This window comes from Dipodomys merriami, unplaced genomic scaffold (assembly GCF_024711535.1).
Source record: "Dipodomys merriami isolate MVZ:Mamm:240054 unplaced genomic scaffold, mDipMer1.0.p SCAF_56, whole genome shotgun sequence".
In the NCBI taxonomy this organism is placed as follows: Eukaryota; Metazoa; Chordata; class Mammalia; order Rodentia; family Heteromyidae; genus Dipodomys; species Dipodomys merriami.
Genome location: NW_027206135.1, coordinates 5,907,524 through 5,932,433, shown reverse-complemented (window position 1 = coordinate 5,932,433; position 24,910 = coordinate 5,907,524). Strand labels below are relative to the sequence as shown.

The 24,910-nt window shown below is 42.6% G+C and overlaps 1 protein-coding gene and 2 non-coding genes across 6 annotated transcripts; 2 read left to right on the top strand and 1 right to left on the bottom strand.

Moving 5' to 3' along the window:
• The first annotated feature begins 3,166 nt into the window (after positions 1–3,166).
• On the top strand, positions 3,167–3,238 carry Trnag-ucc (transfer RNA glycine (anticodon UCC)). The gene has a single exon. It is a non-coding gene; the product is annotated as a tRNA-Gly (tRNA).
• Positions 3,239–8,036: 4,798 nt separating this feature from the next.
• On the top strand, positions 8,037–8,110 carry Trnan-guu (transfer RNA asparagine (anticodon GUU)). The gene has a single exon. It is a non-coding gene; the product is annotated as a tRNA-Asn (tRNA).
• Positions 8,111–9,526: 1,416 nt separating this feature from the next.
• Positions 9,527–16,396, bottom strand: LOC138812202 (low affinity immunoglobulin gamma Fc region receptor III-A-like). Of its 4 annotated transcripts, none has more exons than XM_070000208.1 (5): positions 16,310–16,396; positions 15,194–15,344; positions 14,714–14,971; positions 13,643–13,897; positions 9,527–11,142 (listed from the first exon to the last, which is right to left on the bottom strand). In XM_070000208.1, exons 2-5 carry the CDS (start codon positions 15,273–15,275, stop codon positions 10,958–10,960), a joined length of 780 nt encoding a protein of 259 aa, XP_069856309.1. In that variant the 5' UTR covers positions 15,276–15,344; positions 16,310–16,396; the 3' UTR covers positions 9,527–10,957. The 4 variants fall into 4 exon arrangements, with proteins under 4 accessions (XP_069856309.1, XP_069856310.1, XP_069856311.1 ...); XM_070000209.1 differs by having other exon boundaries at positions 14,714–14,968; XM_070000210.1 differs by having other exon boundaries at positions 15,324–15,344; positions 16,310–16,364.
• Positions 16,397–24,910: the final 8,514 nt, after the last annotated feature.

Sequence of the window (24,910 nt, the reverse complement as noted above, 5' to 3'; positions counted from 1 at the left end):
CTGCCATGATGAAGCCCCTGGCCCTCACGTCCACACCAGGATCTCCACCTCCTAGCCCCATTTAGCCCCTCCTAAACCTCCTGGGTAATATAGGTCACCTCAGACAATAACCAGAGCTGCTTCTCACTTCTCCCTTGTGAGAAGGGGTCTTTCCCGGCCCCTTCCCCGGCAATAAACCTTTCTTTGTTCTCTGTACCTGGATATCTGCGTGGTTTTCTGGCAAAGTCTAAAGTACTCTAACAGCTAGCCTCCATTCTACACCAGGGAGAACTAATTCAATGGGTTACTGCCTTGCCCAGCTTCTACCCTAACTGGGAGCCTTTAGAATGAGCTGGGAAGACTTGGAACCTTCTCCGTGTTTCCTTTCAGCAGGCCCTCATCTATAAAAGTTCATTTTTTGAGACTTCTGTTTTCTCTAATCCTACCCTATAACTTTAGGGATTAGGTGAATAATCTTGCTCCCAAAGCTAGGAACTTGCTTCTCAGTATGTTATATAACTAAAGTCTATGTCATGGATTAAAGTAAGTAATAACCTCTCCTATTAAAAAAAAAAAGCAGTACTCATTAATTTATTATTAACGTATGCTAGCACTTTCACATTGGTTTTCACCTATTTTTTTTATGTATGGGTTCTGTTAAGTGAATATAGATCTAAATAAACTTTAAAAGAAGAAAACTCCTTGATTTTCATTTCAACCATTAAGATAAATGATGGGACTTGGCTTTCAGAAGTTGAAAATGTTGGAGTAGGTTCTGAAGGAGAGATGTAAAAAAATTCACAAGGCTGTGTATGTATGAAAAAGGATAAAGGGAAGAGATTGAGGCAGAAACACACTACTGAGGTAGGAGGACTAAGAGAAGAAGACATGTCCTTATAGTGCAGGGAAAGGGAGGAGAGAAATAGAGGTAAAAAATGGAGAATGGAGGGCTGGGAAGGTGGCTCAGTGGTAGAGCGCTTGCCTTGCATGCATGAGGCCCTGGGTTCGATTCCTCAGCACCACATAAACAAAAAGCCGGAAGTGGCACTGTGGCTCAAGTGGTAGAGCACTAGCCCTGAGCTGAAGAGCTGAGGGACAGCGCCCAGGCCCAGAGTTCAGGCCCCACAACCGGACCCCCAAAAAAAAAAAAAAATGGAGAATGGAGAGTTTAATCCATCAACCTAAAGTTAAAATGACTGGGAATGGCAGCTCTGGGGTAGTTCACACCTGTAATCCTAGCTCCTCAGGAGGCTGAGACCTGAGGATCTCCTACTCTTCACAAGTGATTGTTTCCAAGTTTTAAAAAGTGTTACAATTTTAGATACCAAATGTATTTACAATTACTGTGTATTTGTCATAATATTAAGATCTTATATAACCACAACATACTGATCAAACCAAAGAACTTGACACTGGTAAAATACTACTTAACTAAACTGTAGATTTATTCTGATTTCAGACTTTTCCACTGATGTCCTCCTGTTCTAGAAGTCAATCCAAAAATTTGCTTTTGGTTATAGTGTCTCCTAAATTCTCTACATACCAGGGGTATATGATATCAACATGACAAATTACTGGTGATGTTAACCTTAAATACTTGGTTAAGATTCAGTTTCATTTGAGAACTATTTTTTCTTACTTATTTCTCTTATAAATGCACTATCATTTTCCTTAGAAACAGTATGTAACTTCTTATCTTCTGTTCTAAGTACATCCTTTAAAACATTGTGAATGGATACTGAGAAAGGGTAGCCTTGTGAGAAGCAGGGAATGATACTCCAGATTAAAGATCAACCTGTGCAAAGGCATGTAGATTAGATAGAGCAGGTCTTCAGAAACTTTCATATGCATTTGAGTCACCTGGGAATCTCCAAAAGGCAGATAGAGTAGATTTGAGGTGGGGCCTGAAATTAGAAAATTCCTTCATGTATTTATAATGGTTATAATGAAGCACAAATAATCTTCATGTAGATAGATCCATCAGATTTTAAAAATTGAGGGAGGGGGAGGGAAAGTGATGACGTGGGTGAAATTGATAGGAATACACTGTAAATTTGTTGAAATGTAACAATGAAATACCACCCCAAAGTAATATAAACAAAAAAAGGTGAGTGTCTGGGACCATTTGAAATGTGAACTCCAAGATAGGGAAACAAGAGATCTCATCTTTTTTGATGATTCTGTTTTCTTTTCTTTCTTTTTTATTGTGAAAATACTGTACAGAGGGGTTACAATTACATTGGCAAGATAATGAGTACATTTCTTATCAAGCATTGTAGCCTCCTTTGTTTCCCCTTCTCATCCCATCCTCCCCCCTTTTCTTTTTGTATGATGTATTTGCTTGTATAGCTTAGGGAGGGGAAGGATAGAGAACTCTAGGGAAAAGGGTGAAAATGTGCAGCAGTGGAGCTCACTGGACACTGCTGAAAGTGAACTATGTAAGTCGTGGGTGGAGATGAGAGGGAGGGACTGGGAGAGAGTGAGGGAAGGGAAGACATTGTACAAAAGGAAATGTACTCATTACCTGACTCATGTTAATTGTAATTCCTCTTTACATCATCCTTAAAATAAGAATAAAAATTTAAAGTGTGTGTTAGCAGTTCTTTTTCTAAGAATTTGAACCGTGTTTATTAGGTGATGTAGTCCAGAGGATGATGCAATCCAGAGAAAATAAATAAAGGACCAAAAGTGAGGAAAAAGCAAACCAACTTGTCAGAAGTGTGATTCGAACCCACACCTTCTGGTGAGATCGCAAGCTGAGCACAGTGCTTTACACCACTCAGCCATACTGTCATCATAGAAATGAGTCCTATCAATACCCCTTTAAGTTCTCACATTGACACTTCCAGCTGCGAGGTGGAGGCAAACCTCAGTGAACTAGTGCCAGCCATTTTCCCTGTACCCTTAACACTAAGCCCAGTCACCAGAATCCATCACTCGGTTGATCAGTTCAGGGTTTGGCGGAGCTGAATGCTGTGAGAGTTGGGCTGGAGGGGTGAGAGGAGGGGGAGGAAAACTCCGATCTTTTCACTAAGCCCCGCGTGGTATTTGACTTGTGATTTAAGGTGCTGGTGGGCTTTGAGTTTCCAGTTAGTGGTCATAAATGTGAGACACACTTGAAGGACCCAACGGCAAAGAAATGACTTTCTTCCCTTAAATAACGAATCCGAAAAGCACAGCCCGTCAGGCGTTGGTGGTATAGTGGTGAGCATAGCTGCCTTCCAAGCAGTTGACCCGGGTTCGATTCCCGGCCAACGCACCTCTTTTCTTAACGTTTGGATGGGTGATATAATTGCTGTGCACCTCTTTTTATTCCTGAACTAACGTTTGGATGGGTGATATAATTGCTGTGCACCTCTTTTTATTCCTGAACTAAACTAGAAACTGCACCTGCACCGTCGTGACGTTCTTTCCCACTTTCGGTTTTGCCTCTGAACACCATTCGTTTCCCAGGCATGTTTTCATGGGATTAGATTCTTTCCCACTCTCCCCCTCTTCCTTATTAAACTTCTAACTGTTGAGGAACCTTTAGGAACTTCTGGATTCTGAGATATCTAGTTTGAACATCTGTCTCGGAAAAAGGCTTTGTGTCTTTATCTGCGAGGTTCGGCGCCTCTAACACTGCACTTTCTAATTTAATTTATGAGTGAATTGAAATAAGAACATTAAGTGAAATGATCAAATAAGTGGAAAGTATTAGATTGGATACTCAATTCAGTTATTGTAGAACATTTCAGTATGTCTGGAAAAACGTGGCTATGAGCCTTGTTCAACTGCAAATTTGTGAATTTTAGGTGTCAAGTCAGTGTCCTATGAAAATTTGACATCCCAGTTGAATTATGTTGTAAGAATAAAATACATATCATATTGTGAAGACATAAGAAAAAAACATGGGGGCTAATTAACCTGAAATATTTTAATATATTAGATGCATAAAATGTATTATTAAAATTATAAAAAATAAAATTTTATGACAAAATAATGGCAGGGAAATGGATGGAGCTAGAAGGAATCATGTTGAGCGAGGTAAGCCAAGAACGAAGAGACAAACGGTACATGGTCTCCCTGATAAGTGGATGCTAAATCCAAAATGTTAGGTGATACGACAAAACTAACAGGACTTAAGAAGCAAAGAACTCCCACTCATCTGGTTGAACCACTACTAAATATCCCCATGCTGCTGATCACATATATGGTATATAACATGTGAGCACCGTTATATGTTACAGACTGTGATAGACAATTTGCTCCAGGAAAGTTAGAATGAACTTGTGACTTTAAATGAGCATCATTATTCCACAATACTGTGAATTTCTGGAAATTATGTAATCATTTAATCACAATCAAAAAAAAAAAAAAGAACCTCGGGGAAGGGAGGGAGGGAGGGGATGGTAGGGGGAAAACAATGGAGGGGGTAACAATGTTCAAGAGGAAGTGTACTCATTACCTCACTCATGTAACTGTAACCCTCTGTATAGTATCTTTACAATAAAAAAATAAAAAAATAAAATTTTATTGTTAAACTGGCCTCTAGAAAATTAAAACTTATTTGTGACCACATTATATTTCGATAGTAGTGTACAATACAATTTTTCCAGCAATTTGCAACTATTATTTCTCCAATTTAGAAATAACTTTCCAATAGAAAAGTTATCTAGGTACCTACTTTGAAACAAGCTTCTCTGGGGTTGTCCTCATTAGTATAGTGGTGAGTATCCCCGCCTGTTTGAAACTTTAAAAAGAAAACTAATAAATATACAAGAGAACAATTGTGTGCATTACTTTAACTCTGGCTGCATATTTTAATTTATTATTATTATTATAAAGGTAATGTGCAGAGGGTTACAGTTACATAAGTCAGGTAAAGAATACATTTCTTTCTGGACAATGTTACTTCTTCCCTCGCTCTCTCCCAACTCTCCTCCTCCCCCTCCTCCTGCCTGGTTTGGTTGTTTTATTTATTTATTTATTTATTTATTTATTTATTTATTTATTTATTCATATTATTGTAAGGATATTGTACAGAGGGGTTACAGTCACATAAGCAAGGTAATGAGTCCATTTCCTATCTAGCATTGGTACTCCCTCCTTTTTTTCCCCCCTATCATCCCTATCCTCCCTACCACCCCCAAAGTTGTAAAGTTCATTTTCAACATACTGTCTTGTACATCTCATTGTTACAATGGGTCTCCTGTAACCTTATTTCAGCATTTTGTTATTTCCCTTCCCCTTCCTAAATTAGAAAAATGTATATACAAGATACAGGACACCAGAATGTAATACAATGACAACAGGGATTATACCATGGGGGAAGAAGATACAAAAGAAACAAAAAAAATCACATAGTACATTATAAGTACATTAAAAAGAACAACAAGAAAGATAAAATCTCTTGTGTCCCTATCTTGGGATTCATTTCACTTAACTTCATCTTCTCTGGTCGTATGTACACAGCTTTTGACCTTTTCTGCTTGTCCTAGACATATACTAATTATTACAAAAAAGGGAAACCACGGGACCTGTTTCTTTGGGCCTGGCTTACTTCACTTAATATAATTTTTTCCAAGTCTTTCCATTTCCTAACAAATGGGGCAATGTCATTCTTTCTGATATATATATATATATATATATATATATATACATATCTATCTATCTATATATGTGTATATATATATATATATCTATATATCACTTTTTCTGATCCATTCATCTACTGAGGGGCATCTGGGTTGGTTCCATATCTTACCTATGGTGAATAATGTTGCTATAAACATAGTTGTGCTAGTAGGTTTAGTATACCCTTGTTTGTGATCGTTGGGGTAAATGCCTAAAAGTGGGATTGCTGGGTCATAGGGGAGCTCTTCTGGTTGTTTCTTAATGGGAATGGTTGATTAATACAGCAAGGAAGTTTCTACTGGATGTTCCACTGAATGGGCCTGAGGCTGGCTTACTGTCTTCAGTAACCAGAACCTCCTACTGCTCACAGGAGTACAGAAAAGAAGGAGGACAAGGGTCTCATATCTAAAATATACTTGGAACTCAAAAAATTAAATCCCCCAACAACAAATCCTCAAAGAAACAACTGCCCAATAAATAAGTGGGCTAAAGACTTAAAGAGAAACTTCTCTGAAGAGGAAAGAAGGATGGCCAATAGATACATGAAGAAATGCTCAACTTCCCTAGCCATAAAAGAAATGCAAATTAAAACAACATTGAGATACCACCTCACTCCAGTTAGAATGGCTAAAATCAAGAACTCTAAAAACAACAGATGCTGGAGGGGATGTGGACAGAAGGGAACCTTACTGCATTGTTGGTGGGAGTGTAAACTTGTTCAACCACTTTGGAAAGTAGCATGGAGGTTCCTCAAAAGACTCCACATAGAGCTCCCCTATGACCCAGCAATCCCACTTTGGGGCATTTACCCAAATGTTTACAAACAAGACCACACTAAAGCTACCAGCACGACTATGTTTATTGCAGCATTATTTACTATAGCTAAGATATGGAACCAACCCAGATGCCCCTCAGTAGATGAATGGATCAAGAAAATGTGGTATATATACACAATGGAATTCTATGCCTCCATCAGAAAGAATGACATTGCCCCATTTGTTAGGAAATGGAAAGACTTGGAAAAAATTATATTGAGTGAAGTAAGCCAGGCCCAAAGAAACATAGGTCCCATGGTTTCCCTTATTTGCAATATCTAGTATATGTTTGAGTCAAGCAGAAAAGGTCAGATAAGGTGATGTTAGGGAAATGAACCCTAAGATATGTACTCAAATTTTTTTTTCTTTCATGCGATTGTTTCTAACACATTTATAAGATTATTTCTTTGTTGCTTTGTATGTCCCTCCCCCACAGTATAACCCCTGTCTTCACTGTATTTGATGGCGGTATAATTTGTGGAGGGGAAGGGGAAAAACAAATCGTTAAATAGGGATACAGGTGGACCCATTGCAACAATGAGATGTACAAGTCGTTATGTCCAAGACGAACTTTACAACTTTGGTGAGGTCGGGCAAGGAGGGGGGTGGGGAGGATGGGAAGGGATGGGAAGGGGAAACAAAGGAGGAGGCTACAATACTTGATAAGAAATGTACTCATTATCTTGCCCACGTAATTGTAACCCCTCTGTACAGTATTTTCACAATAAAAAATAAAATTAAAAATAAAAAAATTAAAAAAATTAAAGAAAAGAAAAGAAGGAGGAGATTCTGTATGGAGGGTCCAGAAGGTGCTGGGGACTAAGCAATATACAAAATGACTCATTAGGCCCAGCACTGATGAGGACCCCCTAGTCTGAAAATGATAGTGTAGGTAACATCTCTGTCTTTCAGTATTTGGGTCCAGATATGTGTGAACATCTTTAATTTACAGGCAATTAAAAAACCCCAAGTTCTGGAAGGCTGAACAAATGCAATTATACTATTCAGTATTCACTACCTGGAAAATGACCTATGTAACTCATGGGCAGGGATGGGAGGAGGAAAGTGGCGGGAAAGCAAAGGAAGGGGTGACTTGTCCAAAAAAAGAAATGAATTCGTTACAACACCTTAATAATAGCAGAAAAATTATATTAAAAAATTAAAAAACCTCCATGTTCTGTCTGGGTACCTAAAATGCTAGCAGACCTTCAGCACAGCTCCAATTGCAGGCTCATTTTGTTATATTTAGAGCCCTTACTTAGATATCCCGTTTTCCGAGACATGATTGGCCACGCGATACACCACTGTAAGTCGGTATTCACGTTTGACCAACAAAGTAATTTATGGACCTGTATTTGAGAGAAACTAACCAAACGCCGAACCCCCCGGAAGCATCCGTTTTGTTTTCCAAGGTCCCTCTCCCGTGGATTTGTTTCCTTTTCTCAGTTTCCAAGTCTTAGCTCGCTCAGGGCGGGGGAGATGCTTGCGGGCTCCGTGCCCCGCTGACGGGAAAGTTGAGAATTTCGCTGGTTTCCGCTTTAGTTTCCACCATAGATTTTAGAGACGGCAAATATTATGAATTCATTCTTCAGTGAACTGACTTGTTAGCGAGCACAGTTGCCGCCTGTCTCTGTGGCGCAATCGGTTAGCGCGTTCGGCTGTTAACCGAAAGGTTGGTGGTTCGAGCCCACCCAGGGACGGGAACTTATACGTTTTGTGAATCCTTGTTGGTGGCCCAGCCCTCCCAGGTTAGATGTTTTGCTCGCAGATGTGAAGCAGTTGGTCTGAGGGTTGCAGATGTGAAGCAGTTGGTCTGAGGGTTGCGTCGGGTTTAGCTGCTTAACCCCGGTAATTGCGTCATGAAGCTGACACCTTACGAGAATGTAAAAACCAAAGGAAGTTACAGTTCTCATATCCCAAAGCTGAAGTCCTACTTTTTCAACCAGCAACACAACATGCCTGTCTGGTCTGTATTTCCTGTCTTGTACAGATGGGGACCACTTTGTTTTTTTGTTTGGTCATGGGGCCTGAACTCTGGGCCTGGGCGCTGTCCCTCAGCTCTTGAGCTCATGGCTAGCTCTCGACCACTTGAGCCACAGTGCCACTTCTGGCTTTTTCTGCTTATGTGGTGATCAGCAATTGAACCCAGGGCCTCATGTAAGTCAAGCAGTTTACCACTGAGCCACCTTCCCCAGACCATGGGGACCACTTTGAACGTGTGGTCCTGAGTCACTAACTTCCAGATCTTGGAGTCTGCCACCTACTTATCTTTTAGACGAGACACCTGGAAACTTCTCAGCCGCTGATTCCCTGCCATCCCGTTTCCTCTGGGGTTACTACCAGCCCCGCCTAGAGACTTTCCTGTAGCTCTTTCTTTCGGCACCTGTCCTTTTGAACAACAAACCTGATTGGCTTAAATTTTCCTACAGGCTCTCAGTATCTGATGCAATCTCCTTAAATTGGGCAGCAGTGTCTGTCACACCCTGGCCCCAGAACTCCCTTCCTCCCTCACTGGCTGTTTTAGACAGAACCAAATTTAGCTCTTGACTCTTTGCCCCTGACCTTTGTCTTTTCTCTTTTTTCAGCAAACTCCTAACTCATCTTTCGTGACCACATCCCAAATAGCCTCTTTTCTGCTCCTCTTTCTTCATTCTCCTAAGATGAAAGTTTCTGCAATGAATGACTTTTGAGTTGTTCATGTGATCTTCACAGCACCTACATTTAAGTTGGATACACTAAATGAATGGGAGCCAAATGGCCAAGGTTTCCATATGTTCTTTTCTCATCTCTAAATCTCATCTAGTAGCCATACACTTCATTTGAATGGCCTTGATTCTATTAGCTTTTAATTCATACAGGCTGACTCTATAGTCAGGCCTCTGCCTCTGCCTAGCTGTGGATTCTCCTACCAGCCCTAGTGTACCAAATGAACCTGCCTATCCCATGCCACCCACCATCCCCATCCCCTTCACTGACTCACTTGCTAGTGACTTGGAAAGCAAGCTCCATAGTTCACCTGGGTTTCGGTAAGAGGTTACTGTGAAGAGGAGCTCTTCATGAATACAAACCAATCTCAGAATTTGGACAAAAGGAAGGGAAAAAAAGGCTTTGTCATTCATGTTTTATTGTCATGTCTTTTCCATCTTCTGAGGGTAGCATCAAAGATCTTATAAAATGCTTTACTGAAAGCAAGAAATGCTGTTAAAAATATCGAAAGCAGAAAAGAATGAAAGCTTTCTTTCAGAAAGCAACAATTACGTGTTCCAACTGCAATATTCCATTGCTACTGACATGCTGAAGGGGTTTCAGAGTTTCCTAATTCAATTCAGTACAGTTCAGAACATTCCCCTTCCCCCCAGCCAACTTTGGTTTAATGAATGATATGAACAGAGTTCTGAGTTTGATACTGGGGCAGAAAAGCTGATTTTTATAGCTCCTGCTCCTGTGCTCTCTAATTTTGACTACTTTGGTGAACAAAGCTGTCTTCCTCCTGAGGCCCCTTCCTTCCTGTGAACTTGTGGGTGACTTTTTCATGACACACTTTCTCAATTCAGATGCTGAGTTATCTCTGTGTATGCAGCACAATGCAGTTTATTTTGTGCTTTCTTTTAAACTCTTTCAGTCCTTCCTACATTTATTTTCTACTCATAGCATTAAAAGAATTATCATTATGTATTCATAAAACATCCTACTTTTGCTAGAAACTCCCTTAGGGGAAAAACAACTCTTGTCAATGTTATGATGTGATTTCTGGCAATTGGGCCACAGTGCCTGCAATAAGAAGGAAGTTTTATCTCTGGGCCCAGATGGGAGTACCTCCCTTGATCTGTCATGCTTCCTCACTCCATCCTCAGCCATCACCTTCATCAGTTCTGCTGAATTGCCTAGATCCCCAGCAGTTCTCTCAGTCTGGAATTTGGGTCCCCTGAGGGAGTCAGCCCTCAGGCACAAAGAGGCAGAGTCTGCCTCAATCTTTAATCCATTTATTTTCTTATCCATTTATTTATGGACAGTTATTCTACTTTTTTTTTTTGTCACTTGTGGGGCTTGAATTCTGGGCCTGGGCACTACTCTTCAGCTCAAGGCAAGCGCTCTACCACTTGAGCCACCGTGTCACTTGCAGTTTTCTAGTGGTTTATTGGAGATAAGAGTCTCACAGACTTTCCTTGCCTGAGCTGGCTTTGAACCTTTATCCTCAGATCTCAGCCTCCTGAGTAGGTAGGTATTACAGGCGTGAGCCACCAGTGCCTGGCTAGTTATTCTACTTTTAAAAGGTCGACTTCCAGAGCCTGGGTTGTTGCTTTGCTGTGAGGAACTGGATGAGATTTCAACTTTTAGAGAGGTGTTACACATCAGGGATTCTTTGTGGGCCCTTGAAGGTTGTAGGCTTGTCCTTTTTATTGGAGACCAAGAGAGTTGGAGGAGAGCCCCTGAGCCTAGGCTCTGAGTTGTATTTCCCCTGCTGCTCCAGATGTCTGATGTAGATAACCAGAGAGAGGTTCATAGATTCTGTGGCCACTGCTCTTATTGCCCTGTGAGACAAGGGGTCATTTGTCCTGAACATCTAGGTGCCACTGAAATTTGTGTTTCCTCCTGTCTTCCATTGAGCTTTGAAGGTTTCTCTGCACAGAGAAATATAGTCCTGTGTCTACAGCAAACAAGACTCCCATTACCAGGCAGAAAGTGATTTGGGGCCACGGCAGGACTGGTGAGATGGTTGGAGATCCTGGACCTGGTAGAAGAAGGTAGAATTTGGAATGAACAGTGAGGTCACTGGTGGACAGGCTTCCTGACACCTGTTAGGAACCAGGTTCTAGGGCATTCCCCTGGTGGGGGAGCCTGGAGGAATATTTGCTGTGTCTCATTTCCTCTCAATCTCAGCTGCTCGAGCTGAGCTCAGCTCAGCAGATTTTTAGCCTCAGCCTCTGCTTGTTGGTGGAGATGCAGCAGGGAGTATTCAGTAAATTAGATTGTTGTTAGGGGTATGACAATTAAAAATTGTCAGACAGCCGGGTACTAGCAGCTCAAGCCTGTAATCCCAGCTTTTCAAGAGGCTGAGATCTGAGGATTGTAGTTCAAAGCCAGCCCAAGCAATCAAATCTGAGACTTGTCTTCAATTAACCACCAAAAAGCCAGGAGTGGAGCTGTGGCTCAAGTGGTAGAGTCTCAGCCTTGAGCCAAAAAGCCAAAGTATAGCCGGGCGCTGGTGTCTCATATCTGTAATCCTAGCTACTCAGGAGGCTGTGATATGTGGCTCAAAGCCAGTCCAGGCACAAAGCAGCCTAGGAGACTCTTATCTCCAAGTAAGTTGTGGCTCAAGTAGTAGAATGCTAGCCTTGAGCAAAATAGTTCAAGGACAGCATCCAAGCCTCGATTTCAAGCCCTTCCCCCTCACACCCTGCCCCATACATCAAAGTTAGGAGATGCTCTTCTCTTTATTTTTACTTTTTGTCCTTCATGGGCATGGGGCTTGAACTCAGGGGCTGGGCACTGTCCCTGAGCTCTTTTGCTCAAGGCTAGTGCTCTACTACTTTGAGCCATATATCCACTTGCATTTTTCTGGTGGTTAATGGGAGATGAGTCTGATGGACTTTCCTGCCATGGATGACTTTAAACCTCGATCCTCAGCTCTCAACTCCCTGAGTAGCTAGGATTACAGACATGAGCCATCAGTGCCCAGCAGGAGATAGTTTTCTCTTTAATAAGTTCACACAAATTGCAAATTTTAGTACCATCACTTTTACTTTAATATAATTTCAAACTGATTATTTATATTTTATCTCATTTACTTATCATTTTCTGTTTCCCTAAACATTTAAGCATACACTAGATTCGCTATATCCATAGGTTCTGTATCTCTGGATTCATCAACTTTTCAAAAAAACTTCAATACTTCCAAAGAGAAAGCAAACTATAATAAAATTAGCTTTTATCCAAATTATAGTATAGCTCTGTTAAAAAATTAAAAGGTAGTTGGGTATAGCTCATAACCGTAATCCCAGCTAATCAAGAGACTGAGATCTGAGGATTGTAGTTTGAAGCCAGCCAGGGGCAGGAAAGTCCATGAGACTCTTATCTCCAACAAACTACTCAGAAAAAGCTGGAAGAGTACTGTGGCTCAAGTGGTACAATGCTAGCCTTGAGCACAAAAAGGCTCAGGGTCAGTGCCCAGGCCCTGAGTTCAAGCCCCAGGGCTGGAAAATAAAATAAAATAAAAAATTAAAAGGTGTATTGCTGCCTTTAAATTTCAACAATTTACAATATTAAATAGCTTACAATTTAAATTTGGGCCCAGTTATAGGCAGAAGGCCTGTGAAATCACAAAGTCTGGGGACATTGTATTGGTACTGGGGCATGGGTGCTATCCCTTAACTTTTTCACTCAAGGCTGGTGTTCTACCACTTGAGACACAAATTTACCCCCAGCTTTGTGCTGGTTAATTGGAGATAAGAGTTTTTACCCAGGCTGGCTTTGAACTCTGATCCTTAGATCTCAGCCTCCTGAGTAGCTAGGATTACGGGCATGAGTCCTCAGTACCCAGCTTTCTTCATTTTACTAATGGTTACATATTCAGGTTTTGAAGTCTTTGATGTACTCTTATGACAATGATTGTTTTCTCTATTTATTGTATATTACTTTGTCCATAAAATGGAGTCATTACCATAGTAATGAACTTTCATGTGAAAGTTCATTACTATGGTAAAACCAGGTGTGTATGTAAAGAATCTAGCACATTGTGAAAGTGTCAGATTAGTAGCAGCTTGTTTTTGTTACAGAGAAGAAACTGAGGTCCAGAGAGATGGAGTGACTCACCCATAGTCACAGTTAAATCAACCAAGGAGACAGAACTCGATTTGGAGCCTTTTCTGAGAGGAACAGAGGAGCTCCTGCCAGTTTGGATCTTGACTGAGAATTGATGCTTATTTGGGAAATGAATGCAAGAAAAAGTGGGCCACCATGCCTGGGCACATGGCATTGCAGGTGTTTGGGGGTAAAGACAGCTGTATTTATGGGAGAGTAATGTGGCTTTTGCTGCTACTCTCCTGCTCTACTGAGTGAATGATACTCTAGGCTACTCTTTAGGAGGAGACTGGAATAGAACTGTAAACCTCCCAGCAACCAGAGATTTTCCGGGTCTCTACTAGTCACCGGGAGGGAACCCTATATAAAGCTGCTGAGACTGTCCTTCCATATAAATGGGCCATGACCACCTAGGGCTAGATAGCTCTCACCTTGAACCATGATGTTCACAGCCTCTGAAGACTTGTTTTTGGACCCGATAAGACCCCTGCAGAAGTAGGAGCCGCTGTGATTGCGTCTGGCTTTTGGAATGTAGAAGTCAGAATTCTGGTGAGAATATTTCATGCCTTTGCCATCCTGTAAATATGTGACCTTTTGCACAGGTTTGTTTCTCCAGCTGTGACATTTCAGCCAAATGGTCTCTCCTTCCTGGTACACCTCCTGAGTGGTCTGGAGCAACAGCCAGCCTGAAAGACACAGAGAAACCTCAGGCCAAAAGACTAAGTTGTCAGTGAAGAGCTCTTGGGAAGGCACTGTTTACCACCTAGATGCTGGGATGCAATGGAGAGCCAGTGACACCGGAAGCCATCCTACTACAGAGCTCACTTTTGGAAAAAGCTGATTGGGTTCTTTAAGATGATTCAGGTTTCTGGTCACACTAAGATTGTGTGTGTGTGTGTGTGTGTGTATGTGTGTGTGTGCACTGATATTGGGCCTTGAACTCAGGACCTAGGTCTAAACCTTAACTTATTTTTGCTCAAGTCAAGAGACTCTACCATTTGAGTCACAATTCCACTTCTGGTTTTTGCTGGTTTAACTGGAAATAAGAGTCTCATGGACTTTCCTGCCCAGGCTGGCTTTAAACAGCTATCCTAAGATCTCAGCTTCTGGAGTAGCTAGGAGTACAGGCAAAAGAAACCAGCGCCCACTACAGTAAGACTTTTAGTCTAATGGAGCACACAAGCCTGATCAAAATACAAAGTTAGGCCTTGGAGACTTGACTCAAGTGGTGGCCTTCTCAAGGTCCTCAGTTTAAATCCTAGTACTGCCAAAACAAAACAATAAAACCTGTAAGGCATATTATTGAGCATTAGTGTTATACTCTGACTCTTAGAGGACACATTCACGTTGTATGTGTTCTCCATGAGAGGCAATTGCTGGATTTATTCAGGGTAGCAGTTCTGTATCTCATAGTATAGTACATCCCAAGTACATCAGCATTTTAGGCCTAGCATTTTAGGGCCTTTTATTGGTGATTTCCCTGTGCCCCATCACCTACTCACCAATGTGGACTTCTAGTTGTACTGGGTCACTGAGTGTGGAGAGGCTTGTTTGGCACTTGTACTCTCCACTGTCCTTAACTCTGGCAGATTCAATGAAGTAGCTGAAGGTCTGACTTGAGATGAGGCTTCCATTATGTAGCCACTGGGTAGCATTGTCCCCAGGAGGATAGGTGCCCTGGCACTTCAGAGTCACACTGTCTTCTTGGAGCACTCTAACCCATGGAGGATCTAGGAGCACCACAGCTTTTGGGAGACCTGCTGAGGAGTCAAGAGAATGTGGGCAGAATACACGGATGAGCAGCACTATACTGGTATTTTCAGGGAGTTGAGCCCAGTGCTAATGCTGCATGGTGTGGGTCACATAGCCTGATTCTGTGACTCAGCCTTAGTTCATCTTAATTGGGAGGCACTTGGCTCCATTTTGGGCTTGTCCTACAGCTTGAGAAAAAGTGGTCAGAGAAGCTTAGGGTTGAATCCCACCTTGTTGAGAACTGTTCCTGTCTATTCCACACCAACTGTTGCATGCAAAGCTGTTTCCCATGCAAAGATAATTTCCCAACATCACTTGACCTTGACAATCAATCAATCCAAGACTATGAAGCAAACTCACCAACTAGCACTCCAGCTGAAACTGAAAAAAAAGAAAAGAAAAAGTGTGGATTAGATATTGAATATAGAATGATCTAAAACTTCTTTTCATCCCTGCCTTGGAAGCCCAATGTACCCCAGAATCAAGATATTTAGAGTGGATACCTTTCCTGCTTCTTGCCTTCCAGATGTAGTATCTATGCCTCTTTCCCTACTGAATACCTGAATCCCTGTTTTCAACACAGTTCCCTTACTTCTTGTTCCCTGTTAAAAGTCACAAGGGTAAAGATTGAATTTTCCCCCTGGCCTTTGCTGGATCAAACCTGTGATCCTAAGCTACTCAGGCTGGTGAGGTCTGAGGATTGAGGATATGAAGCCAGACTGGCCAAAAAGTTTGTGTGAGACTCCTGTCTCCAATTAACTAGCAAAAAGCTGGAGGTGGAGCTGTAGCTCAAGTAACAGAACACCAACCTTTACCCAAAAAGCTAAGCAAAATGTGGAGGTCCTGAGTGCAAGCCTCCGTGTACTCTCTCCTCTCTCTCTCTCTCTCTCTCTCTCTCTCAGTATCACACACACACACACACACACACACACACACACACACACACACACACACACACACACACACACACACACACACACAGATTAGATTGATTTTCCTGAACTAAGCCACAGAAACAACCTTAATCCAAGACCCTCAGGAAGAGTAGAAATGAAAAGATTTAGACAGGAACCCTGGCATGTCAGACTAGAAGAGACAAAACCTTTGTGACCAACTAGTTCATAGTCTTCAATTTACATATAAGGAAACAGAGGCAGAAGTGTGAATTAACTGACTGCCCACCTTTCTTTTACCTCCCAATTAAGCCCAAATCAGAACCACCATCGCTCTCCTCTACACTGGGACTATATAGATGGGAAGGGTGAGCCATCTCTGCCCTGCAAAGTTGTCTCTGATAAATTCAGAGCATCTGGAGTTTCTCCTTCAGCCAGGGGACCTGGACTTACCTAGAAGTAGCAGAACTGTTGGTGGCAGTAGCCGCCTCATACTGCTGCATGGCATGAACATTCACCACAGCAATCTGGAACCCTCAAGGGACCTGGCTGACTAGAAGAGAGGAAGTAAATGGCCTTTCCCCACCCACTCCCCACACAGTCCATCTTTCACTAGGTTCCTTTTCCGGTAACTAGGAACTTCTGTCTCCCTCCCTCCCTCCCTCCCCCCCTCTCCTCCCCTCCTCCTTCTCTCTCCCCTTCCCCCTCCCCCAACCCCTCCCCCCCCCCCCCCCCCCCCCCCGCCTTTCTCTCTGTGCTGGTCCCAGGGTTTAAATTCGGGGCTTGTGCACTGTCCTTGAATTTTTGGGCTCAAGGTTGGTGCTCTACTACTTGAGCCACAACACTACTTGTGGCTTTTTGGTGGTTAATTGGGAATAAGAATCTCATGGAGCCGGGTTCAGGTGGCTCACCCCTGTAATCTTAGCTACTCAGGAGGCTGAGGTCTGAGGATCTCCGTTTAAAGCCAGCCGGGGCAGGAAAGTCCGTGAGACTCTAATCTTCAATAAACCACTGTAGCTCAAGTGGTAGAGCGCTTGCCTTGAGCTGAAGAGTGCAAGGACAGCGCCCAAGCCCAGAGTTCAAGCCCCACGACTGGCCAAAAAAAAAAAAGGGCTGGGAAGGTTGCTCAGTGGTAGAGCGCTTGCCTTGGATGCCTGAGGCCTTGGGTTCTATTCCTCAGCACCACATAAGCAAAAAGAGAAAAGCCAGAAGTGGTGCTGTGGCTCAAGTGGTAGAGCGCTAGCCTTGAGCTGAAGAGCTGAGGGACAGTGCCCAGGCCCAGAGTTCAGGCCCCAGGACCGGACACCCCCCCCCCCAAAAAAAAAAAAAAATCTCATGGACTTTCTTGCCTGGGCTGACTTTAAATCATGATCCTTAGATCTCAGCCTCCAGAATAGCTAGGATTACAGTAGCTAGAATTACACTGCCTCCAGGCCCCCGCCACATCATCTGGCTCCTGCAAGTGAACTCCAATAAGTGGGAGAAAGTTGTTCATCTAACACCATGGTGGCCACAAAATGGAATTCATTTGCTTTTATCTTCTTTGGCTGCAGGTCACTGTTGTGCATCTTAGTACTAGGAATACCTTTGGTTCAGCTGGTTCTGACAATACCTACAACACCAGGTGGCGCATTATCCCTGCTGACACTAGGATCGTTGGTGGCACTCCAAAGAGAAAGAATTTTATTTTTTAAACTGATACCTGAAAACAGAAACATTGTATGTTCATGAGGTTTCATCTGGTATTTACATACCTATATACATTGTGATGTTAAATTAAATTGAATTCAATCATGCCCTAATTGATCACTTCTTCAAAGAGCAAAGTTTTTTTTTTTTTGTCAGTCATGGGGTTTGAACTCTGGGCCTGAGCGCTGTCCCTCAGCTCTTCAGCTCAAGGCAAGCGCTCTACCACTTGAGCTACAGCGCCACTTCCGGTTTTCTGGTGGTTTTATGGAGATAGGAGTCTCACGGACTTTCCTGCCCGGGCTGGCTTTGAACCGCGATCCTTCAGATCTCAGCCTCCTGAGTAGCTAGGATTACAGGCGTGAGCCACCAGCGCCCGGCAAAGAGCAAAGTTTTAAAGAGTGGTGGTGTGTTATGTATGGGAAGGATATGGTCTAAGAGGAGGAAATTCAGGTTTTGGTTTCAGTCTGACAGGGTCTAGCCATCAAACCACATCTCTTCCCTAATCCTATTTATTCATCTATAGAGGGCAGTCATTGGGCTAGGTTGTATCCAACTTTTCCTATTTTATTTTATTTTTTTATTTTTTAAATTTTTTTTGGTCGGTTGTGGGGCTTGAACTCTGGGCCTGGGCGCTGTCCCTCAGCTCTTCAGCTCAGGGCGAGTGTCCTACCACTTGAGCTACAGCGCCACTTCCGGTTTTCTAGTGGTTTATTGGAGATAGGAGTCTCACGGTCTCTCCTGCCCGGGCTGGCTTTGAACCGAGATCCTCAGATCTCAGCCTCCTGAGTAGCTAGGATTACAGGCGTGAGCCACCAGCGCCCGGCTAGCTCTTTCTATTTTAAATAGTCTATGGTTCTGACTTCCAGTTTTTTTTTTTTTTTTGGTCCGGTCGTGGGGCCTGAACTCTGGGCCTGGGGGCTATCCCACAGCTCTTCAGCTCAAAGATAGCGCTCTACCACTTGAGCCACAGCATCACTTCTGGCTTTTTTCTTTATGCTTATGTGGTGCTGAGAAATGAACACAGGGCCTCAGGCATGCAAGGCAAGCGCTCTACCACTGCACCTTCCCAGCCCCAGACTTCCAGTTTTGTTGTTGTTGTTGTTGTTTTGTTTTTGCCAGTTCTGGGGTTTGAACGCAGGGCCTGGGAATTGTCCCTGAACTTCTTTTTGCTCAAGCCTAGCATTCTACCACTTAAGCCACAGTGCTACTTCTACCTTTTTCTGTTTATGTGGTACTGAGGAATGGAACCCAGGGCTTCATGCATGCTAGGCAAGCACTCTACCACTAAGCCACATTCCCAGCCTCTCAATAATTCTTAGACATTGCAGAACATAATAGTCTCTTTTCTAAAAATCCTACAGAAGTTAGGATAACTTCAGAGACTCAAAAAGGATTTTTAAAAAAGCATATCTAGGGGCTGGGAAGGTGGCTCAGTGTGAAAGACCCCAGAATCACTGGGATACTTTCTTCAATGGGAGGGCACCCCAAGAACCAAGACTCCAAGCCAGCAGCTGCAATAAGCAAGAGGAGTTTATTTGGCATTTGCACAAACGGGCTCTCTGTCCTCTCTGTCCGAGGCAGACAGGAAGCCCTGTCCAGCGGTTACAGGCACTTTTAAAGACAAAGACCACAGGATTAGCATATAACACCAGGTGTCCCTGGGATTGGCCCGTTTAAAAGGTCACTATGTACTTTAGCAATTATTTTTTTACTACCCAGGGAAGTTTATAACACTCTTTGCAATAAGACAATTAGTGCAGACAGAGGTAGTCACTCTGGGAGATAAGGGTTAGGAGATTTACAGTGTTACAGGTTTGTGATTGATTAACAATTTGGCCTAGTCTGCAGAGCCCACCAGATGGCCCTTATCTTGAGCCCCCTAAACCGGGAATTTCTGCACAGGAATGCGGAGGAACATACTCTTTGTTCCTTATCTTGGGTCCCATTTGGCCATTTGGGGAATTTATTTGTTAGCTCTTTATTTAAGACTACAGAGCTTGTCCCAGGGCTGACACCTAGACTCCGAAGCTTTTTATTTATCTCCAGCGAGGGGAAGGGTCAGAGCTAGTGCAAGCAAGTTTACAGAAGCAAAACCAGCAGTTAGCATTTGTAAAAATGTAACTTTAATTTTTAATCTTTCAAGTGGTAGAGCACTTGCTTTGCATGCATAAGGCCCTGGGTTCCATTCCTCAGCACCACATAAGCAAAAAGAAAAAAGCTGGAAGTGGTGCTATGGCTCAAGTGGTAGAGCGCTAGCCTTGAGCTGAAGAGCGCCCAGGCCCAGAATTCAGGCCCCATGACCAGACCCCCCCCCCAAAAAAAAAGCATATCTAGGAAATTTTACATGCATAATTTAAAAATTAGTCATAAAAACAGAATTCATATTTTGACTTATGTTTGAACATTTTGTTTTTTTTAATGTATAATTTTTTATTGTGAAAATCCTGTACAGAGGAGTTTCAATTACATGGGCAAGATAATGAGTACATCTCTTATCAAGCATTGTAGCCTCCTCCTTTGCTCCTCCTTTGTTTCCCCTTCCCATCCCTTCCCATCCTCCCCCCTGTTTGAACATTTTGTAAAATATTCAGAATCTTATCTACTAGGAAAATAAAGGGTAACATCAAAAAGAAATGTAGTGCTAGGGGTATGGCTCAGGTGGTAGTGAGCCTGCCTAACAAGCATAAAGCCTCTGAGTTCAAATCTCAGTATTGAAAGATAAATGGAAATACTGTTTGTTTTGTTTATCAATGCCTTTCTTTTGGATATGAAGGAAAGGTTGGATAGATTGTTGACATGTATGAACACAGAATAATGAAATCTTTTGAAATTGTATTAGGAAGCAAGAAGAGGGTAAGGGAGAGTTATAGAAGGGGGTTGATTAGAATGTGTTTTATACATGCATGGAAAGGTCACAATGAAGTCCCCTCTTGTATGGCTAATGTATGTCAATGACAGAGAGAGAGGGATAGAGAGGGGGAGAGAGAGAAAGAGAGAAAGGGGAGGGAGGAGAGGGAGAGAGAGAGGGAGAAGAGAGGAGGCAGAGGAGGCAGGAGAAAGGAGGGGGAAGAAAGGGGGAGAGGAAAGGTAGGCAAGAGGGATGAGGTGCTAGGTACTCATCAATGCAGAGCATGAGTCAGTCTCAGAACCATCCCAAGAGATTCAGTCCTTGTTCCTATCATCAATATATTCCTTTGTTGCCTTAAGCCATTTTTGTTTGAAAACACACAAAATAACCTCTGGTATATTCTTTTTAAAAAATGTGAAGTAGTTCAAATGTAAATAAAGTGAAGGTGGCAATGACATTGATCATCCAATTTCATACCCTTCCTCAGAGGGTACCTCTGGCAAATTTGTATATCTCACTCCAGAACTTTCTGAATTCAATCATGTTCATGTTAATATATCTATCCCTACATATTTATCAAGCTTGGTTTTTTTTGGGTCCAGTCAGGGGGCCTGAACTCTGGGCCTGGGCGCTGTCCCTCAGCTCTTCAGCTCAAGGCTAGCGCTCTACCACTTGAACCACAGCGCCACTTCTGGCTTTTCTCTTTTTGCTTATGTGGTGCTGAGGAATGGAACCCAGGGCCTTATGTATGCAAGGCAAGTGCTCTACCACTGAGCCACCTTCCCAGCCCTGTTTTTGTTATTTTTATGTATTATATAATACTATTATTAATACATTTACAACTTGGTTTTTATAACAGCTACATAGGCATATACCACTCAACATTTTCCTTTTTAAAAAATTTTTATTAAGAAACTAAGTCTCACTATGCAACACAGATTGGCTTCAAACTCTCCATCCTCCTGCCTAGAATTCCTTCTGAGAGGATACAGGTATTAACCACCACATCTAGAAGACAACTTTTTTCCCCTGGTGCTGCTCCTGGGGTTTGAACTCAGGGCCTGAACACTGTTCCTGAACTTTTGGCCCAAGGCAAGTGCTCTACCACTTGAGCCACAGCTCCACTTCTGGCTTTTTTTGGTAGTTAATTGGAGATAAGAGTCTCATGGACTTTCCTATCTGGGCTGGCTTAGAACAGTGAGACTCAGACTAGGCTTATAGGCATGAGTCACAGGTGCTTGGCTCCTTTGACTTGGTTTTATCATCTGAGTTGTGTTCAATATATAGAGGTGTTCTATTTCACAACCATGTATTTCCCTTTCTTCTTAGGTAAGAACATGATTTTGTTCAGATATATGATAGTCATGAGATTTGAAGAAGGTTCTAGTACTAGGAAGTGAATTTGATTAGTTTAAACTGGCAGTTCTCAAAGTTAAGCTATGTGGTGAGCTTGTAAAAATACAGTTTGGAATAGAAACAGAGTTTTGTTTTCTTACTGTATTTGTTTTTATTTTCTTTTTGTCTGGTTTATTCATTTATCTGTCTTTGGGAGGGTAAGCAGGGAACACAGAAATGGAAGGACAAAGGGTGAGCAAATGCAGCAGTGGTACTCACTGGACAATATGTTGAAAATGAACTATACAACTTGTGGGTGGGGATAGGAGAGAAAAACTAAGAGAGAATGATGGAAGGTCTGACATTGCCTAAGAAGAAATGTGCTCTTGCTGGGTGCCCAAGGTTCACGCCTGTAATCCTAGCTACTCAGGGAAATCTGAGGATCACAGTTCGAAGCCAACCTGGGCAGAAAAATCCTCATGAGACTCTTATCTCCAATTAACTACTCAGAAAGGGAAAGCGGAGCTATGGCTCAAAGAGTTAGAGCACTAGCCTTGAGTAAAAAACTTCAAGGACAGTGCCAGGCCCTGAGTTGAAGCTCTACAACTGACAAAAAAAGAAAAAAAAAAGAATTTACTCTTTACCTGACTTATGTACCTGTAGTCCCTCTGTATATCATCTTTACAATATCAATAAAAAAATTTAAAAATACAGATTAGTGGGCTCCTTACTCAAAATATCTGATTTTGAGCTGGCCTGAGAATTTGCACTGTCATTTCCAGGAAATGCTAATGTTGTATCAAGGACTTTGAGATCCTCTGGTCTAAGATAGTCACATGATTCTATTCTCTCGACAGACCTTTACTGAGGACTGAGCATGTGATACAGATTAGCACAGCCTGCTAGATGAGATTCTGGGGCAAAAGAGTAATGAGCAGTCAGTCTTTAGGCATGGTAATGTTTAAAGATATATTGCTAGAAGCTACTAGGGCCATATTATTTCTGTGAGAGAAGTGACTGACATGTTGAGAATGGCAACACAAATGAGAATCTGGGTTACAGATTGTAAGGTCCGCTCCTGGATGTCCAGCAGACTCCACCCTCCTCGCAGCAAAGTCTCCACCTAGTACCTGCATTACCTAGGCAACTGGGACACCTGGAAGAGGTCACGTCTGCATCTGCTGAGGTCACATCTGAATTTGATGTGGCCACACCTTTCTCCGCCCATACCCTAGATAGGGCTAGCCTAGGCCCAGGCTCTCTCTCTCTCTCTTTGTTCCTCTCTGCTCTCTCTCTGTTCTCTTGCTGCTCTTTTCTAGTTCTCTCTCTCTCTCTCTGTTCTTTTCTAGCTCTTCCTGCTCTCTGCTCACTTTCTGCTCTCTCTGTTCCTTCCTCTCTCTTTCCTCTCTTTCCCAGCTCTCTCTCTTTCCCAGGCCTTTCCCAGCCACGTGGAGTGCCAATCTTGCCTGGTCCCAGCAGGTCTACTGAATAAACCTACCCTTTACCTGAATACCACGTGAGTGCTACTGTTCTTACTCAACCGACATACCTCTTTTTATAAAACCTAAACAGATGACATTGAAGCCGGCTCGAAGCTGTTGAATCTATAGAGCTGTATTGTAGCAAGATGTCATGTGATTACTCAAACAGGAAAAACAGCAAGAATACCCAAAACTGCCTGGGATAAACAGGACCCTAAGATGGCCACCAACTGACCTTTGCTTCTCTATAATGACACCTCCATATCACTGTTGCCTTTCTATGAATCCAAGTCAGAAAATGACATATGTAAGCCCCAACTTCCTAGCCAATGCACCAAATATGTTGTGGGAAATTTAGGGCTGTTAAATTGACCTTGGTTCTTACATCTGGGAAGAGAAGAATTCAGACAAGACACAAACCTAAGTAAATACTGTTAGGTTTTTAAAAAGAGGTGGCCGAGTAAGAACAGCACCACGCACATGTTATTCAGGTAAGGGGTAGGTTTATTCATCATTCCAGCTGGCACCAGGCCATCTTGGTCCTCCATGCAGTGGGGGAAGGCCTAGGAAAGAGAGCTGGGAGAGCTGGGAAAGAGAGAGAGAAGAGCTAGAAAAGAACAGAGAGAGAGAGGAGAGAGCAGAGAGAGCTAGAAAAGAGCAGAGATAGAGCACCTGGGCCTGGGCTAGGCCTTATCTAGGGTATGGGTGGAGAAGGGTGTGGCCACATCAAATTCAGATGTGACCTCAGCAGATGCAGATGTGACCTCTTCCAGGTGACCCGGTTGCCTAGGTAATGTAGGTACTGGGTGGAGACTTTGCTGTGAGGAGGGTGGAGTCTGCTCGCCATCCAGGAGTGGACCTTACAAATACAATAAGAAAGTTCATTAGGAAAGAGATATTGTGGAGGAAAAGAACATGTTGCTGACAACACTTTGGCTCATCTCAGCATCTTGCGCCATGTTGCTCCTTACACAGCTTGACCTTGAGTTAAACAGGGAGAATTGGGGTTTTTGGAGAAACATTTGATTACTTGGTTGCCATTTTGCTTACTGTAAAGTTGTGATGCCAAATATCAAAGAGTTAGCATCTCCACTTTATTTCCTCATTCTAATGTTCTTACTTTCTTCTTGCTTTGTAGCTCCTTGCCTCTCTTTTGTTGTTAGGCAGAGTTTGGTTTATCAGCTTATCCTACCATCTCAAATTAGGTAGGTGGAAATTCCCTGCCTGCTTTTTAAATTTGTATCATCATTAGTCTTGCAAAATCACTCTTCTTGTCATTCATTTTACCCCATGACATATTTGAAAACTGTATATAAGGACAAAAAAGGAGAGTAAACTCTATTCAGTTCCCTCTCCAGCTTAACTTGTGAACATTTTTTCCTCTATTACAGATCGCCCATGAAATTCTATCCAAAACTTTGGAGGAAAAGACTTCTAAAAGCCCATATTCACCTCTTGAGGGTTCTGAAATAACCTTCCTTCCTCTTCCTTACTTCACTGGTCTCTCCAATCCCTCTATCTGTGAGATCTCCTACAAACACTGATAACATTATTGTATGCCAGCACTGGTGGCTCCTGCCTGTAATCTAGCTACTCAGGAGGCTGAGATCTGAGAATCGCCGTTCAAAGCCAGCGGGGGCAGGAAAGTCTGTGAAACTCTTATCTCTAATAAACAATCAGAAAACCAGAAGTGGCACTATG

What these genes read in the sequence shown, in the direction of transcription:
- LOC138812202 (XM_070000208.1), bottom strand. Translation starts at nt 15,275, where the DNA reads ATGTTGGGAAATTATCTTTGCATGGGAAACAGCTTTGCATGCAACAGT. An exon ending in ACAACTAGAAGTCCACATTG is followed by an intron (nt 13,898 to 14,713) that starts GTGAGTAGGTGA and finishes TGTGTCTTTCAG; the next exon opens with GCTGGCTGTTGCTCCAGACC. An exon ending in TGTGAACATCATGGTTCAAG is followed by an intron (nt 11,143 to 13,642) that starts GTGAGAGCTATC and finishes TTCTTCTACCAG; the next exon opens with GTCCAGGATCTCCAACCATC.